Source organism: Penicillium waksmanii (genome assembly GCF_028829765.1).
Source record: "Penicillium waksmanii strain IBT 27052 chromosome Unknown utg000009l:1.0-4314994.0:1.0-4318279.0, whole genome shotgun sequence".
NCBI classification, from domain to species: Eukaryota; Fungi; Ascomycota; class Eurotiomycetes; order Eurotiales; family Aspergillaceae; genus Penicillium; species Penicillium waksmanii.
In genome coordinates, this window is record NW_026643255.1 from 2062387 (window position 1) to 2080718 (window position 18332).

At 45.8% G+C, this 18332-nt stretch overlaps 6 protein-coding genes across 6 annotated transcripts; 5 read left to right on the top strand and 1 right to left on the bottom strand.

Moving 5' to 3' along the window:
- Positions 1–428: 428 nt before the first annotated feature.
- N7481_011152 (uncharacterized protein) lies at positions 429–1473 on the top strand (the record flags this gene model as incomplete). The annotated part of the gene is made up of 2 exons (XM_057270371.1): positions 429–712; positions 780–1473. The coding sequence occupies 2 exons, from the start codon at positions 429–431 to the stop codon at positions 1471–1473; spliced, it is 978 nt and encodes a 325-aa protein (XP_057117545.1).
- Positions 1474–2540: 1067 nt separating this feature from the next.
- On the top strand, positions 2541–3827 carry N7481_011153 (uncharacterized protein; the record flags this gene model as incomplete). The annotated part of the gene is made up of 1 exon (XM_057270372.1): positions 2541–3827. One exon carries the CDS (start codon positions 2541–2543, stop codon positions 3825–3827), a length of 1287 nt encoding a protein of 428 aa, XP_057117546.1.
- Positions 3828–7378: 3551 nt separating this feature from the next.
- N7481_011154 (uncharacterized protein) lies at positions 7379–8682 on the bottom strand (the record flags this gene model as incomplete). Its single annotated transcript, XM_057270373.1, has 5 exons — positions 7379–7556; positions 7611–7900; positions 7953–8283; positions 8351–8445; positions 8497–8682. The coding sequence occupies 5 exons, from the start codon at positions 8680–8682 to the stop codon at positions 7379–7381; spliced, it is 1080 nt and encodes a 359-aa protein (XP_057117547.1).
- A 344-nt stretch (positions 8683–9026) lies between these two features.
- On the top strand, positions 9027–10916 carry N7481_011155 (uncharacterized protein; the record flags this gene model as incomplete). Its single annotated transcript, XM_057270374.1, has 8 exons — positions 9027–9411; positions 9457–9538; positions 9723–9849; positions 9915–10060; positions 10115–10625; positions 10696–10761; positions 10811–10851; positions 10907–10916. The coding sequence occupies 8 exons, from the start codon at positions 9027–9029 to the stop codon at positions 10914–10916; spliced, it is 1368 nt and encodes a 455-aa protein (XP_057117548.1).
- Positions 10917–12182: 1266 nt separating this feature from the next.
- On the top strand, positions 12183–13814 carry N7481_011156 (hybrid sensor histidine kinase/response regulator; the record flags this gene model as incomplete). The annotated part of the gene is made up of 1 exon (XM_057270375.1): positions 12183–13814. One exon carries the CDS (start codon positions 12183–12185, stop codon positions 13812–13814), a length of 1632 nt encoding a protein of 543 aa, XP_057117549.1.
- A 3211-nt stretch (positions 13815–17025) lies between these two features.
- Positions 17026–17511, top strand: N7481_011157 (Endosulphine; the record flags this gene model as incomplete). The annotated part of the gene is made up of 3 exons (XM_057270376.1): positions 17026–17052; positions 17100–17180; positions 17230–17511. The coding sequence occupies 3 exons, from the start codon at positions 17026–17028 to the stop codon at positions 17509–17511; spliced, it is 390 nt and encodes a 129-aa protein (XP_057117550.1).
- Positions 17512–18332: the final 821 nt, after the last annotated feature.

Below are 18332 nucleotides of genomic sequence, written 5' to 3' on the forward strand. Positions count from 1 at the left end.
ACCGGTATGCTAGATGTGATCTGTTTGGCCACAGCCACTTAGGGCTGAAGATTCAACATGATGATTGGCCGATATGTGTGTTGCTTTTAAAGGTACCTCTTTTCTGTGCTAATCTGTTTTGGGTATCTCAATTGCTCGGCCAATCAACACAGGGAATTCTCGACATTCGAGATTAGAGGCTGCCAACAACCCTCGTAAAAGCTTGAGCAAGATGCAGCTGAGCGTCATGGTGCAATGCACTCAAAATAGAAAGGTTTTGCATCAAGAGACACATAAAAGGGCCTCAGTTTTCCGCCTGTCGAAAAAAGAGCACACAACAAGCAGTTCTCTTCATCCATCCATCTACTCCGAACACTTCTATCTATACCTCGCTTCATCCGCCTTAATATCAACATTTCCCTGCTATACTGTTCCATATCGGCTGCATAATGGGGAAAATAAACTACGCCACCGGCATTGCTATCCTCCAATTTATTGTTTATCCATTTATCTTCGCCGCCTCCATATTCGTCTGGAAACGATCAGGATGGAGAGTTGGCAGCAAGATCTGGCGTTATCCCGCCGTGCTCTCCTTACTTCGAATCGCTGGTAGCATTTCTACTTTCATTGCAATGGATCATAACTCTCAGCAAGTCCAAATTGCTATTGCAGTATGCCAACTGATTGGTATTGCTCCTTTGGTGCTTACTTACGTCGGTATTTTGCGACAAATGTGAGTTGAAAGACTGTGGATCTCTGCGATTTGGTAGTACCCGGAGACTAACAGTCATCAATTTTAGTGATTATGAACAAAAGATCCCTCCCAGACGTCTCGCAATCGTCACTCTGGTCGCTATCATCGGCTTGATTCTCGCTATCGCTGGTGTTTCCACTGCCAAAACCTCCCCCGGGGAGACCTACAAGCCCGGAACAATAGTTAAGGTAGCGATGGGTATTTTCCTCGTTGTCTTCGCTATTACCATGCTTCTGAGTGCCTGGCTCTTCTATGCGCTCTCTTTCTCTCTACTGCGATATCAGAAGAAGCTATTCCTCGCCATCGCTCTGTCTGCTCCGTTTGTGGTGGTTCGAATGATCTACTCTGCGCTCTCCGACTATACTACCATTGAGAAATTTGCATTCGACGCTAACGAAACTGTCTACCTCTGCATGTGTGTGTTGGAAGAAATCGTTGCCAACACTATTGTCCTGGGTCTTGGCATATCAGCTGTTCTACAGCCAGACTTTGTGAAGCTTGATCCAGCGCAAATGAAGGAGCGGGATCAACAGCACCCGGACGAGGGAAAGCCTCTTAGTGCGCAGGATTATAACACGGCTTACAATGGAGCCAACATGGCTTACGACCCTGCCTACCACGGATCCCAGAGCACTGCTTATAATGATCCTACCTACCCTGGAGTTCAGCAGACCACTGCGCACAACCCAATTTATAACAGAGCTCCGGCCCCTGCTTATCATGGAGCTCAGAATGTTTAGTCGTTTGGGGAGATCGGGAAATGTCTTTAAAATAGCGAGGTACTACCAGTGGCAGTAGTATGATGTTTGATTTTCTGTTTCGGGGGTTTTGCAGAGTCATATGAAGCGTCACGGTTTTTTCTAATGTTACATGGCGTGTACTAGTTAATTATACAACAATCTTGACAACTTGAGTACCAGTGACCCACCGTCTGTTTGTGGTCTGGTTTGAAGTAGGGAGTCAAGTGCTTGCACGAACACACACATAAAACATGCATTGTTACATTGATAGAACAGGGACGGCCATATCATCACTGCTTGAGCTCGATAGTTTATACGCAGCACTTCCAGCGATTACTGGAGAATATTATAATCTTCACTCTCCTTCGTCGGTCAGAAATTGCTGAAAAGATATCGTTTCGTGCTGAGGAAGGCATACTCGCACTGTGGATCCTTCAAATGTTTTGCTTCTTGACCTATCGATTGCCGAAAAGGCCCCTCATCCTCGTCGATCATTTGCACTCTTGCTGAGATGTTGTGCTGGCCAACCCAAGGAGCCTTGAGCTCCCCAACCACAGTGATTTTTGGCCTCGGTGATGATTGTATTGGAGTCAGTCCAACGATGTCCGGAATACCTCTGTACCCGTACTCGCTTCCTGTGCCTGAATTAGTACTTTCAATATGCAAAAAATAGTGGCCAGTGGCCATCGCACGATCGATTTTCTGCATTCAATATAACTGTATATAGTACTTACTAGCCATCACCTAATCGCCTTTTTGCATTCAAAAAGTAGTTGCCATTGCCATTGCCATGAACAAGATTCTGCTTGTGATCAAAACTTACTAATAGTAATTGGACCTATTCAGAATACTACTATTATTACAGTGGAAATTTATCATGTGGAGTTTTCGGGGCACATTCTTACAAAATACCGACGAAACTTTCAGACGCATGCTGATTCGCTGAATTTACTTCTGAATACGTTTATATCCATGGATGGTGAGTCTGTTGTCGTGGAGTCCGTGCGGCCCCGCAAAATGGATCTCCCCCGAAGCTTGGCCTCTTCTTCTCTTCCACTCGAGCAACAATGAGTCGAAATTCACAATTTCGACCGGATCGTGAGCCCTTACAAGATCACCCGGCTCTAGCGCTTCGTCGAAGTCATGTCTCTGGTCCTTTCTCATTCCTGAATCCCACATGGGCCTGGTACGCACCTACCACTGACCACCGGGCCGGTGAGACGTCAGAGCCCAGACCCAGCCCCTCTCCGCCAGCACACGTCCAACATCTCTGGCGATCTCGCGATAATCGCAAGGGGCGTCATGCATTACGTGTCGACTATCGTGTATCTCCGGAGGAATCGGAGTTCGTGTGCCCGCAGCCAACTTCCACTTGGCAGACGGTTGCAAGGGGTATTCTCCGCATGGCGACCCACGTGCCTTATTGGGATGTATCTTACTTGGTCGCGGTAACGTTCACTCTCGGATCGGTGGTATGGATCATCAATGCTTTTTTCGTGTGGTTACCTCTTGTAGACCCGAAGACCGAGTTTTCCGGTGAGTCTCTAGACGGCGGCGGCATCAGTGCGTTGATCGGTGCGACTATTTTTGAGATCGGAAGCGTGCTGCTGCTCCTGGAGGCGGTCAATGCAAATCAAACGGGCTGTTTTGGCTGGGCGCTTGAAACGGAGTTGAAGAAGGCTGAGAATAATAAGTCGCGTTCCGTTGCTGTCACTCAACTCAAACCCACCCTGCATGAATGTCGCCACCACCATGCGAACAAGAAAAATCTCGTCGGAGCAGGAAGACATTTACATCATCACATCTCTCACGATGATACTGCTGGATATACGACCTCATCTCCGACCAGCGACGAGTCATTCCGCTGGTTACCATCGTGGTCGGAACTGAAGTCGCATTACATACATGAGCTGGGGTTCCTCGCATCTCTCGTGCAATTTCTTGCGGCGACGATATTCTGGATCGCGGGATTCACAGGAATGCCTGGTATAAACAATCATTTAAGTCAAGGCCTAGCGGATGGAGTGTACTGGGTACCTCAAATAGTTGGTGGGATCGGGTTCGTCGCAAGTGGCCTGCTGTTCACATTGGAAACTCAGGAAAGATGGTACAAGCCAGCATTCCATGTTCTAGGATGGCATATTGGTGCTTGGAATTTTATAGGGGGTATTGGATTCACTCTTTGTGGTGCGCTGGGTCCAGCGATTGGTCACTCTGGTATTGAGTACCAGGCTACGCTGGCTACATTCTGGGGCTCATGGGCGTTCATGATTGGGTCTACGATTCAATGGTTTGAAAGTTTACAGAAACATCCTGTTGAGACGAAAGGGAATCCCAAATTGGCAGCTTCTTGATGAGAATGGTCAATAGGAATGTGGTCAATAGGAATCTGAATATCTCTTCAAGCAATCTCGATTTTTTCCAGTCGATGATTCCAAGGTTCACAAAATATTTCGAGTTATGTTTCTGCCAGCGTCCCGAAATTACCAGTGTTCCAGTTTCCGAGAAAGCTCTGTCAGCCCCTCGTGAAGCCACTCTAGCTACACGATTTGCTTGATCCTAATATTCCGGGGTACTGACTTCGGGAGTATATAAATGGGTATGATACCGAATAGTTTAATGTTCATCTAGTCGGCGAGCGACCATGCCACGCAAGATTTTCTAATAGATGGAATCCCCTAGACTCCCCGCTCAAGATTTTCCTATCAAGCCGTGATACAATCTGTGAGATTTAGTAACTTACTACGTGTCGGATGGCCGAATCCGCTGTCAAAATATTCTCTGGTCTTGTTTCTGTCTACCTCATTAAACTGTCTCCAGCTTTACTGGATCTCACGGACGGACTAATGCACATGAAATCTAACTGCCAATCATCTATTGAAATATGTAGCCGTTGATGTGTCTGATAATCTTGCCAATTAATCAGCCATATTATCTATTCGTCACTATTTCTGTATCTTTCTACGCAATAGTGTTTAGTTGATCGAAGTTATAGAAATTAGGGTTGGATGTTTCCTATATTCCCGCTAGAGGTAGCAAGCGTGGAGGAAGGGGGTCATAATTGTCGCGTCCAACAGGATCAAGTATATTCAGGTTCATTGTCTCGAGGGTGGGTAATAATCGTGTAATAGTGGTGTTTCCGGTTCTATAAATGTACAAGATGAAATTATGCGTGCTGGCATTCACAAGGGTCGGCACCTATTGCCAATGATGCTTGGACACGTGCTAGGATTGTATATGATAGTTAGCTTGCGGGGTATCCATGCATAAGAACCACCAGTCCTTTTTTTTTGACGGAGACTGCGGCAGCAGAATAATTGGTTTTCGATCCGACCAATCCAGGAAATCTTTGGAAAACCCGCCATAAAGCCTACGAATGGCCAATACCCCAGTATTTGCAGGTACGCCAAGAATCAGCTCATTGCAAGTACCTGCAATGGTGCCCAATCCGAAGTAAGTCAATCGATCAACTCGAAAATGCTATCTCACCGAACTACTTGGATAAAAGCCCAGCTCTCCCCATTCGTATTTCTGTTGTCCATTTCCAATGCTTGTTCTTCTCAGGTGAGACCCCACCTCGGAATCCCATCGACACAATCTTCATTTAAATTATATAATGGTCTGTTTGCCCACTTCACACCACCTTTTTGGATATGAAGGCTGAGAAATTCTAGAGCGAATATGCTGAAGTTGGACCATGCCACGTCCATAAAGCAATGCGATTGAGAAAACCACATCTTCAAGACGCCTTCCCAAACAAGCAATGCATTTTATGCAATCGGCCCTATTGCGCCGAACATAAGGGGACGAGGGATGGTATCTGTGAGATAAATCATTTGACGTACTATTATAAGCATCCAAATGTCACAAACATATTTCGAACATATGAGGATTGGAGGAAAGAGTATGCAGACCAGATTTTGGAGAACAAGGGGGAAAGTGTTGACACAAAGAAGCATGAGTTTCTCGACGGACATAGTTGAGGCTCGGAACTCTTAGCTTAGATGAGCCACTTGATCCATGAAAATATTGCCCTATACATGCAGTGTTCCACAGCGCATACGGAAATGCTTACCAAGTAACTATTGTCTTTATAAACGTCAATTTTACACAGTGATCACTCCAGTGGAGGCTGGGTAGCTTAGTTGAAGGAGGGTGGGAAGTCGAATTCCGGCCAGATTACCAAATTCATAATGCAGATTCCCCTCTTGTTTGCATTATTTGCGGGACCAATCAATATTCTAAAGGCCCCTGAGACCATAAAAGCTTATTACGAAAGCTAATTCTACGCTACTATTTGCGGCCCTACTGAATTACTGCCAAGATAGGGGATTAGTTACGATCAATCGTAATAGACATTGCGTAGTTTCCAAAGAGCGTTCGAGAAAGGAGGTTTTGTGTAGAGGTAGTAATGAGTCTGATTTCGACCTTCCCTCTACTTAAAAGCTAAACTGTAGATGAATGGTATTTTCCCATTACCATCTGCCCCCCCTATACATCATAGTAACAGGTGTTAGTAGGAGCGGGCTCGGCAAGTCCCCATACGGCATACCAGAGATCATGAAAAGGCTTAGGCTCAGGGTCATTCATCCGTTAGATTTGACGGAAGCCGCAGATATGGCTAAAGAGGGATTAGTACGTATTGAACCCGAGATATTTTAAGATCATTTCATACAATGATTTTGTTTCCTCGTCAGAAATAAGTTTCCCAGTATGATGGGACATCATGGATTATCTGTTGGTATTGATTTCTCTAAATAAAGTGACTCGATTAGCAAAGTATGAAGAAGGATATCAGTACCCTAACACAAGAACATACTCACGGGCCTGGCGAAACCTTTCTCGCACCATATCTCAATACTCCCTGTCTCTTGCCCAAAACCCTCCCTCATCGATTGGCTTTCCACTAACCATAGTCCAAACAAGATGGTTGATATAGCCACCGGGAATACAACCTTCCTGAGAGTCCTGATTCGATTGTTTGAAGTTGAGAAGCTTTGGGACGAACTGGCATCCCTTTCTATCGAGTTCTCTCATGAAAGTCTTTCTTGGTGTTCTCTCCGAGCAACGGTTTGTTGTCCTCTGACACTTGGACCCTGCGCAATAGTTCCGTCGATGGGGATATGAATGTAAATTCTCATCGGAGCTTTCTTTTGAGGATCGGCAGTATTGTGACAACTAAATTCCAGGGCGGCGTAAGGGATACGCTCATCGTTATTTGCATAGCATACCCAGCCTGAGTACTTATGAATATGCTTTTCCCTGGGGCTGACTGTATAGTAGTACTCGCTGAGTAGCTCTTCCAAAAGCCAACTGCGAGGGACGGGATCGTCGAATCTCACAGTGGTACCGCACAAATAATCTAAATCACCGGGTTTTGACACCTTGACGATGAATAAGTTCAAGGAAAAGCGAAAAATGAAGGGAGTTGCGACAAGAAATTACCGAAACAGGATTAGGTAGTTAGTACATCTGAAGGTTGGCTTACATAATCGAAATGTGGTGGTGATGATGATGTTCCTGGATGACGATGTTTCTATTATAGTAAAATACTACATTATTGCGCTATATATTCCCACAGTATGGTAGTCAGGGCCAAGAAGCAGTAAGCTGGCGCTTGTATGCCAGGAACATAGAGGACCAGTATTGAAGATAAACATTACACTACTAGCTATCCTACCCAGTTATCTGCTCCATACCCTGAATCATTGGGAACAGGTTACTAGCAGAAACACTGGGTCGATTGCGGCTATGGAATGCCTTCGGGTTAGCATGACGCAACTACCGAAATCTACTAGAACGAAGATAATTTAGGAAAAATGTTCTCCCAAGCCCAGAATCCAAGTTTCGGCTAACAACAGCTCAATCGCACCGGAGCTTAACTTCAAGATGCAGTATCCGTAACCTATAACGTCAAGATCACTTTCCGAGCTTGGTGCTTCTCAAATATCTCATATGCGATCGGTGCATCTGCCAACGGCATGCGGTGGGTGATAAACTCTGAAAATTTATCCTGGTTCTCAGCGAATAGCTTCAATGATTCGCCAAAGACCGGTCTGGCTGCTGCGCGCCCCATATTAATACTAAATAGACGAAAGTCAGTACTTTTCTCAATGGTCTTGAAGCAGAGAACCTACTCCAGATTCTTATAATAAGCTTCAAAAGCGGTAAAAGGTAGCTCTCCTTGGTGGAAACCGATAGAGGAAATGACACCACAAGCTCGAACTAAATCAACGGCAAGTCTCATTGCCGATGTATTGCCCACGCTTTCAACCACAGCATCTGCTCCTCGACCTTCTGTGGCAGCTTTGACAATTTCTGGGATGTCATCCGTTCCAAGCTTCAACGGTTGGGCGCCCATCTTCCGAGCCTCCTCTAGACGATCATCGACTGAATCGACAGCATACACGGTGCCTGCGCCAAGGGCCTTTGCTGAGAGAACTGCGCAGAGTCCGACGGGTCCACATCCTGAGACATACAACCACTACCTGATCAAGTGTGATCTTCAGAAAATTTGGACGAAGGGCAGACGGCGCGTGTAGCGTACCTCCGGCGATCGAGTCAGCTGTATCATTATTGCGCATCAGCTTTGTGATGGCCTTCATTGCTCCGTAGTAACCCGTCGGGAAGATATCACACATGATGATCATCATTTCATCGCTAACTTCCTGGGGTATGAATTCAAGAGTACTGTCTGCAAATGGGACGCGAACGTATTCGGATTGTCCGCCATCCAAGGACATGCTTCCGAAAGAAGGACCATTGACGCATCGATTTGTGTGTCCGTGCTGGCAGAACCAGCATTGCATACTACCAAATTTGCAAATTAGTTTTTGAAATCGGCATCGCAATTGGCACATGGGATTTCCAATCTTACCACATGGGAGAGAAGATAGACATGACCTTCTGACCAGCCTTGAACCTGGACACATCAGACCCAACGCTCTCAACAGTGCCGATGAACTCGTGTCCCTAGAGGAAGTGTTAAGAAATACTCATCTTCCAGGGATGCCTTTTTCCTACCATGGTATGTCCCGTGGTCGTCTTTTGGTGTCCTCGATACATGTGCAAGTCACTCCCACATACACCCGCGATGTGCACTTTGAGGATGGCATCCGTTTCATCAATCAATACAGGCTTAGGCTTCTCCTTCACAACAATATTGAACGGGCCTTCGTAGACCACTGCTTGCATGGTTTCTATGCTCATGGTAGTATATTGTAGAGTCGATTCTATACGCCCGGATAGGGGCGAGAAAGATAGAAGATCTGGAGGAAACCCCCTCTCGAATACCCGGAGATAAGGGAGATTTTAATCAACTCGGATCACAACGGCCCATGACACGCCATCAAGTCCGATGAATGTCACTCGAAATGCGGGGAATCGGCCAACCACCCCCGTTCGCTGAGGGGGGTAGGACCGAGATAGCCAAGGCTGAAAAGTGAGGGGAAACTACAGGAATTCGGCTACCTGTTTGGCCTTCCAAGGTTGTATTTATGTCTTTCAGCTTTCCGCTTTAGTTTCTACCTTGGAAAAAGCCTCGACTATCCAGCATGTCTTCAACCAGCTACACGATCCCATCAGTCTCAGATATCACGAAGTTATATATCAACGGCGAATACGTCGAACCCAAGGCAGGAAAAACATATACTCTCTACAACCCAACCGACGACTCAGTTCTTTCCGACAGGATTCCCATCGCCGACGAGGCCGATGTCGATGCTGCCGTCGATGCCGCCGAAAATGCGTTCAATGGACCCTGGGGCCAATTCACCGGTGCTCAGCGATCGGCGTGTTTGCGAAAACTAGCGGATCTTCTTGAAGAAGATGATCGATTGATCAAGTTACTGACCCTTGATGCGCAAAGCACCGGAAATCCCGTCTCGATTATCCCGACGCGAGAAAAGACTTATATTTTGGGACATCTGTTATACTATGGTGCGTACCAAATCAACTTCGGAATCAGAAGCTGATCAAGAATAGCTGGATGGACTGATAAGTTGCGCGGCGACTATTACCCGGCTGATGATGGTTTCGTCAAACTTGTTCGCCAGGAACCTTTGGGGTATGTCCCTTTCTCCCCTTTTGTTTACACAGAATAATAGTGGCAAGGGCTAGAGTTGACCGAGGTTAATAGTGTCTGCGCCGGCATCAATCCGTTCAACGCCCCGATCGCGACTCTTTTCATGAAAGCCGCGCCTTGTCTCAGCAACAGGAAACGTGTTGATCCTTAAACCATCGGAGCAAAGTCCCCTTGGATCACTGGCCATTGCACCCCTTTTTGAAGCCGCGGGTATTCCGAAGGGCGTGTTCCAGGTTCTTACTGGGGCCGGTGACACGGGCGCATTGCTAGCCAAGCATATGAGAGTTCGCAAGGTAAGAGTTTACTTCCATCTGCCATTATTTTAGAGACACGCTAATTCTGAAATTGACTTTTACAGATAAGCTTCACTGGAAGTATACCCACCGGAAAAAAGATCCAAATTGCAGCCGCGCAGAGTAACCTCAAACGCGTCACTCTGGAGCTGGGTGGTAAAAGTCCAGCATTGGTATTTGAGGATGCAGATCTCGAAAATGCGCTTACATGGTAAGTAGAGAAAAAGGATCCGAGACTTTGATTGTAATGTACTAATTTTTCCAGGACCGTAAATGCTATCCTCGCACGGTCCGGACAGGTTTGCGTTGCAGCATCCCGAGTCTACGTCCAACGATCCATCGCGAATGAATTTATCGAAAAATACACGGAGCGCATGCGAACAGCTGTTGAAAAAATCGGCGATCCCCTAGACAAAGCAACCATGATGGGACCACTGGTAAACAAGACCGCACTCGAGAGGGTGAGCAAGATGATCGAGAGGGGAAAGAATGAAGCAGAGCTTGTTGTTGGTGGTCTGCGCCATGGAGAACAAGGCTGCTTTGTCGAGCCGACTGTATTTCTGAACCCACAGAAGGGAGCCCAGATATACAGCGATGAGATATTCGGCCCGGTTGCTGTTGTTAAGACGTTTGACACGGAAGAAGAAGTTTTGAAGATGGCGAATGATACCGAGTACGGATTGATGTCGGGAGTTTTTACGAAGGATATTAATCGTGCCATGAGGGTTTCTGCTAAGCTGGAATCTGGCGTTGTAGGAGTCAATTGTGTTAGCTATGTGAGTAACCTGGAAGTTCAAGTTTTATCCTTGTCAGTGTTGATCCATGCTAATACCTATCCTTTCAAAGATGAATGTTCAGGTTCCATTCGGTGGAAAGAAGCAATCTGGCCTCGGAAGGGAATATGGGGAATATGTAAGAGCTACCATGCTGGGTTTATAAACTTACCTAACGGAGCAATTAGGCCTTGCGAGCATTTACAGAACCGAAGACAGTACTTATCAAGTGAGTTTACTCTCTTCTGGTCTTCAGTGGAGACTAGGGCTAACGATATGTAAAGTATGAATTAAGGAGGGAGATTTAGGATTATTTTTGGACGGAAATAGCTTCGGCAGAGATATTTTATTCAAGTTTTTAAATAAATCTTATGTTTTCCGAACTTGATGTTGTGATCAGGAGACATAGATGGGGCAAAGTCGTGATAGTGGTGAGGGGGGGGTAGAACCACGCTTCGCGAGTGGTAAATTCGCCATTTCTCGTATGTGAGCTTGTGTAGGGGCTGCCACTCGTCGATCTAGCGATAGTATCCGCTGCTGAAGTAGTTCCTCCTCGATAGATGTCAATTTATGGCTATTTGCGAGAGATTCAGCGCGATTTGTAGTCCGCGTAGCCGACGCGTGAGCGTATTACGGGGGACTTGAAATTGGGTTGCAGTCTGCCAAGTAGTGGTGATTTCTTTGTACTGTATAGCCTAAATAGCGAGGAGCATACGTCCGGCCTTCTCGCTGGATTGAATCCTGGCTTGATCTAACACGATTTGGAGGCATTGTGGTTGATAAAAGATAGATAGACGTGATAGACATGCAAAAAAGTGGTTGGGTGGTTCACTCGTTTACATGGCCCACTCGCTTACCGACCACGTTAGTGCCAAGCAAGCACTCATGTTGGTTACATGCTGATCCAGCGTCAGCTGATCATCCCGCGTTGCCCGGCCAGCCTGACCGGCAATATAAGGCGGTGAACAGCGGTCAACCTCCGTTGTCATGCACGATAATGACGTCACCGATATATCGCATTAGGTAATATCTCGTGATTTTGCGAACTCTGGACATCCGAAATCGTACCCTCTTACTGTACGTCTATCGTTCGCTCCAATTCCTAACGACATCATACACATGTGATTCAAATAGGAGGGTTAGACAATCACACAGTATGATTTCAATAGCCTGGCAATGAAGCCCCGAAGCCTATAAGAAGAAAAAGCTGAATTTTTCGGTTTGCGCAGAGCAAAATGAGCCACGATTTTAACCCAACTGCATCTGCGCAACAGCTAGCGGACATCATTCCACATGGCTTAGCAATTCTCAATCATAAATGCGAACTGGTTTCCCAGAACCCCAGGTTCCGGGCGCTGATTAAGTGTTCAAATGCAAACTTTTCGGATTGCTGGTTGCACTCAATCCATCCGGACGACATCGACCGCGTGACTACTTGCTTCGATGAGGCTCTGTCATCAAAGAAAGTGTTGCGCGTCGAATACCGCGACCGGAACCAGGACGCATGGTGTGTGCTTACTCTGAATCCTCTTGTTGCAAATTGGCATGCTTTTGGCCTTGATGCCCGTGGGGGGGTTTATTGTCACAATTGCGGATATTACACCAGAAAAGAGGGCCGAATTTTCTCAAAGACAGATTGCCGAAGATGCGCAAGAACACAAACAATTACGAGAGCGATTTATCGACATGATTAGCCATGAGATACGAAATCCCCTTTCTGCGATATTACATTGCACCGAGGATATCATTGAGGCATTACGCGACAAAGAAACCCACAAAATACCGCTTTCGTGTGTGGCCGAATCAGCGGAAACTATCAGTCTCTGCGTTGCGCACCAGAAGAAAATCCTCGACGATGTCCTTACTTTCTCGAAAATCGACGCATCGATGCTGCTGTTATCACCGCGGAGAGTGCAACCGAAAGTACATTTTGCGGATCCGATTTCTCTATTTCGGCCACAGCTGCAAAGGGAAGGCATTCAATTCAGTTACCAAGCTGACTTTTCTTATGCCGATTGTGAAATTGAATGGGTTATGGCCGACCTTAATCGAATGGGCCAGGTTCTTATCAACCTTCTCTCCAATGCAATAAAATTCACAGCCAGATCGGAGAACGAGCGAAATATTCGAGTCTCAATTGGTGCTTCAAAAGAGCGGCCTTCTTCATACCCTCCAAATGTTGTCTTCTTTCGGTCGGGCGAGAATGCGCTAGGCCTTGATACGACCTCCCAGCCTGAGTGGGGCTCCGGACAATTTGCATATATCATGCTTGCTATCAAGGACACTGGCATTGGCATCAATGATCATGCGCAGATGCGGCTGTTTGAAAGATTCAATCAAGCCACCCCAAGGACGGAGGGGATTTATGGCGGCTCTGGTCTAGGTCTCAATGTCAGCAGAAAACTGTGTCATCTTCATGGTGGAGAGATTGGCGTCAGTTCGAAAGAAGGAGAAGGAAGTACTTTTGGTTTCTTCTTTCGAGTGCGCAAGAGCGATGGTCTAAGTGGTGAGGGGTTTAGCGAGGATAATATCTCGGAACTGGACAAGTTGTCTCATGACATCCAAGCGTTAGGCAGAGAGCTGGCAGTTGATGAAGGATCAACACAAGAAATTCGGATACCAGAAAACCCCCCGTTGACTCATATTGAAGAGTTAAACCCGGAAGCCCCTCTGGATGAAAAGACGAGGCATACATACGAGATTGCGCGGCAAGCAACCATTCAGGATATTGAAAGTCATCAAAGCCAGAACGAGGAAAGGGCCACTAAACGCATACTCGTGGTTGAAGATAATGTGATTAATAGGAAAATCCTGTCTCGGAAACTGGTAGCATTGGGGTTTCAAATCATGGAGGCCAACAATGGCCGAGAGGCTTTGGATGCCTTCCAGAACAGTACGGTTGATTGCATTCTCATGGACCAGGAAATGCCTGTGATGGATGGTAATTCAGCAACCAAGCTTATTCGACAGCTCGAGAAGGGAAGTGATGCACATATTCCCATTTTAGGAGTGACAGCAAACGTCAGAGTGGCGCAACAGTCAGAAATGCTCGAGGCTGGGATGGATGACATTATCCACAAGCCCTTCCGTACTGAGGAACTCGTTGCGAAAATCAGTCAATTTGTCCCTTCAACGGTTGAAATGACAGATGAAAAGCACCCTGAGACCTTTGTCACGTCGGACAAGGGATAAAAGCGGCATCGCGACCAAATTTGTAATGGTATTTAACGTTTCAAAAGCCATGTTCAAGGCATAAATCGTCCACATTCTCGCAAGTCATGCTGAGTTGGGTGTGAATCCGCAAGAACCATGATGGCTGCGGGCCGCTGGCATGGGCGGTGATCAAGACGAGACCACTGCGCAGTTGTGGAAGTGCTGATGGAGCACAATGAGATTGATACAGAGTCGATGCACTGTACAAGGATGGGTGGACGTTACGCATGGACATGTCAAAGCCATTCTCGAGTCGTGGTAGTGGAGCAGGCTTATGTAAATATTCTGTCCTTGGGGACTTAAATACTCTGACTTCCAGGCAAGCTCTTCAGCCTTTGAATAGATGAAGGGTGATTTGAAAATCGGAAATTTAGTATGAAAGGACGTCGGTATGTGTTTCCGAATATCTTAGACAGTCTATATCCTTGCTTTCCGTTATTGCGAATGAAGATAAATATTGCTTCACAAATGGCCAATGTGGCAGGAATATAAGATGAGTGTGCTCGGGTTCCATGGAGATTGAAAGATGATTTACCTAATTTTGAGCCGACTCTTCAATGTCTGGTTTTCTAACGCAGCCTTAGTGAAGTTCATCATTCAGCCTTGAGAGTTATCCATATTCCGGATGAGTCCACAAGATCAATGACCTGAAATTGTTGAATTGTTCAGAAGGTTTAAATGACCTCTTGATAACCAATGGCGACCAGCGTGAGGATGTCGCTCCCTGTTAAGATTGATTCACTATACTGTAGAGGCGTGGACCTCACCGAAGTTTATATGTGACACCCATAGTAACCTTCAGGAGTCTACCATAGTCGCGTACTGCGGTCAAACTCTGAAAAGGGCACCAAGAAGGCCTATCTAATCTCCTTATATCTTGTAGCAGGCTCTAAAATTATCACCAAAAAATACTTAACTGGCCTAAAGATTACGGAGATCTACATATTTTGCGTTTCCGTACGTGGTTGAACTTGCGCATAGCTCATCAAAGGGATTGGAGGCACACAAGGATAGCATTTAAATCAGCATAAGTTTTACTTGTCACTCATATCATGTTCCGGTGGCATTTCTTGGCCCCATGATTGCCATGACATCAGGTATTGCATAACTGAACCACTCCCCTAGTGGACAACACGCTGTGCAATGGCCTTGATTGGTACATTTACTCTCACCAAAGAACCTTGCTAGTCTGCTCACAGATGGTCGCCTTGCGGTTTTGATGTGATCACCATGGGCGCCACCGTAAGATCACAATACCCTACTGGTCCCTAGATATAGTCGCTTGATTGAAATAATATATTAAAAACATAGAACGATGCGATGCTTCTCTACGCGAAGCATTCCAATGCTAGATCACTGTCTCTCGTTCATACCTACGATTACCCCTTCAGTTTAAGTTTGTCCCTGGCTATTGCATTCATCTTTTTTCAATTGCTCTACGGCAGCCTGGAGACTTGCAAATTGCGTTTCCACCTCTCTTTTGCTGTGCGGCCCTTCCGGAAGAAGAGAGTTGGTTCATAGATTTGTCATCCATTTACATAGCCGGACTTGCTTCTTCGACTTTGCTATGATAATTTAAATCTAATGCATGACCCGCCATCTAGAGGCAACACGTTACGTCTTTCATTTGAAATTTGTGGGATTGAAGAAGGCCTTGACAAAGTCTTACCACGGGTAGGGCTCCGAAAGGAATATGATTATTCGTGATCAATCATGAATATTTGCCAATATGAATAGTATGAATTGAATAATATGGATATGAATCAGCCCTTTATTTATGTTGAGTATCACGGTGGTCAAAGCATGTAGTGGGGATCATCAAGAGACAGATAAATAGATGAGGAGCCCCACCTCCAACAAGATAGTTCAACTTAACCTACTGGGAGATGTCCCCTTCGACAGCGAACTCAGAAATTACCTTCTCAGGGCCACCATCTCGATGTCAGAGAAGGCCAGCTCAACTTCCGAAGAGAAATTCAGAACAACAGAGTATACACTCTTGAACATATGGAGAGCTAAATCTTTTTTCGCATTTTGGATGCATTCGTAGCTGGCGCTTCAAACAAATCCAGAAGTAATATTTTCCAACACTTTCACCTAATGCACTCTTTGGAGCCTACTGACACTTATCCACTGAAGACGCATCAAGGGCCACTGTCCCAATTACGACCCCTCACAGGACTACAAGACCCTCGAAGTACCCCCAAAGCTCAATCTACACGTCCCAGCCTTGAGAAAGGACCAAGTCACTGTAATACTCCTACTGCTGGCACTTTCTCCCAGTCAGGAAACGTTGTTGGGGCCTCGACTCTGACCTCGCCAGATCCTGCGATTGGAGACGAATTATTAATATCTATTAACAATAATACGAATCACTAGAAACTTCGGCCTAACAGACCTTCAACCTTCTCGCAAAAGGAGCCACGATATCTAGTTAACTGGCGTCATTTCCCCGACTTCTCCAAATCGTATAGACGCTCCCTGAACCTGTGCGGGTTTCCAGACAGAGACTATACTCCACCATCTCGAACGCCTACGCCAAACTCAGCAGACCGTAGCCTTTTCATCGTCTCATGCCGCCTATGGAGTTACAGCCTGAATCGGTCCTGGCATTGTAATAATCTGACGTTACATCCCATCCCTCCGTGTCAAGCTTCCGACAGAATGGAACTAAGCGGGCTGATATTGTAGGATCGCAGCTCTCCACGGATTGTCTTTGGCTTGGCCCCCTTATAGTTTTGTTCAAAATCAGCTTTAACTCCACACTCTCTCGCACTGTTTCCTAGAGCCCCACCAAAATCCAGCCATACCGGATTTGGTCAAGGATGACCCACTTGATTTCTACCGTAACACTCATTTCCAAAGATAAGCACTCTGACAAAAGATCTTCAACCTATAGGCTACTTGGCTTACCACTACACAACATCCTTGATTACTTCTCGAGCCCTAGCACTAGGATTCATTTATCTCCGGAATAGCAATATTCCTGTCTCGTAATAACGACTTGATCTGTACAGCTTTCCAATTGCCCAGCCAATCTCGCTGACTAATCACATTGGATCACGCGACAGGACAAATAACGTCATGAGTCCTAACTATTCAGTTCGAGAAACTTGAGTATCCCTGTTCAGATACAGTCCCCATCGCAGGCTTGGAAAATCATCTGAAAATACAGGACTAATCTCGCAGAATGCAGTCAGGAGGACCAGATCCCGAAGTAGGTCCTACCTATCCTAGAACCAACAACGCTAATATTCCTCTCAGCCATTGTCTAAATCCGAGAGCCGTCTCCTCGAAAAGTACGGAAAGCTACCGCGTGGAGGCTTACTGGCTCAAAAGTCCAAGGTACTTATAATACAGTTTCTTATAGCGCGCGCTAACTGATAATCGGTAGGAACGGACATACTTTGACTCTGGCGATTTCGCTCTTTCTACCGCTAATCGCGAGACTGACAACGGCGCTATTCAAACGGGTAGAGCCCATCCATATCGAGAAAGCATTTCGCATCCTTATGCCTCTATCCCAGCCTCTAGTAACGTTGACGAAAATGCCAACGAAGATATGTATAGAAAAAGTCCGAGTATTAAAAAGAGTCCTCTCCTTCACCAAACAGATATTAAAGATGAACCGACAAACAAGGAGGGACAGGACGATCATATGTATCACGAGAATTAAGGCCAAATTGTCGTATTAAAATGGAAAATAAATTGTATATCATTCAACACGATAGCACGAGCAGCACAATAGACAAAGAGGCATAATCTAATATCTTTTCTATTTGTGAGGTTACGGAATACTTTTTAATCATACGACCGCTATATCTTTGAAAAAGTGGTGCTTTTGTACGCTGCCTAAAGAGTATTATCCCTCCTTGGCATTAGGGTTCGAGGAATCATCAAAGAACGTATGTGGTAACACCGGACTCCTGAATCTTTATATAGGTGTGTACATTAGGAGCAAGGTATAATGGGAACACAAACCAGAGTCTGTCTGCTCAGCGACGGAGCATGATAAATATCATATAAGATTGGACCTAAAGTGTCTGTATCTCCGATGGTTTGTGAATCTGTGGAGGGAATGAACATCATGTCAAAGTAAGTGTTCTTTATTTTTAGAAGGCTAAAAGACTTTATACGACGTATAGCATAATTGGACGGTTGGACGATGATTTGTGTGCGAGGGTTTCCAGGTGGCAGGCTATATTCTACTTACAAAACCGGACGATAGGTTCTATAGGGGGACACAGCATAGAACATCTGTGTTGAACATGCTACTTAAATTCCTATTACCCTTTTTTCTTCCAAAAACTATTGCAGGTGCTATCCACTGGTGATTAGTTAACGTAGTTCACGGCCGGTCGGGACACACGGTCGGTCGGGACACCCTAAAACACCATACTCAATGCGATTTTTCAGGTCACAGTATATCAACAACGAGAAGTTGGTTCTGGTTGATTTTTAGTAAGATATGATTTCTTAGCATTTGAAATAAACAAG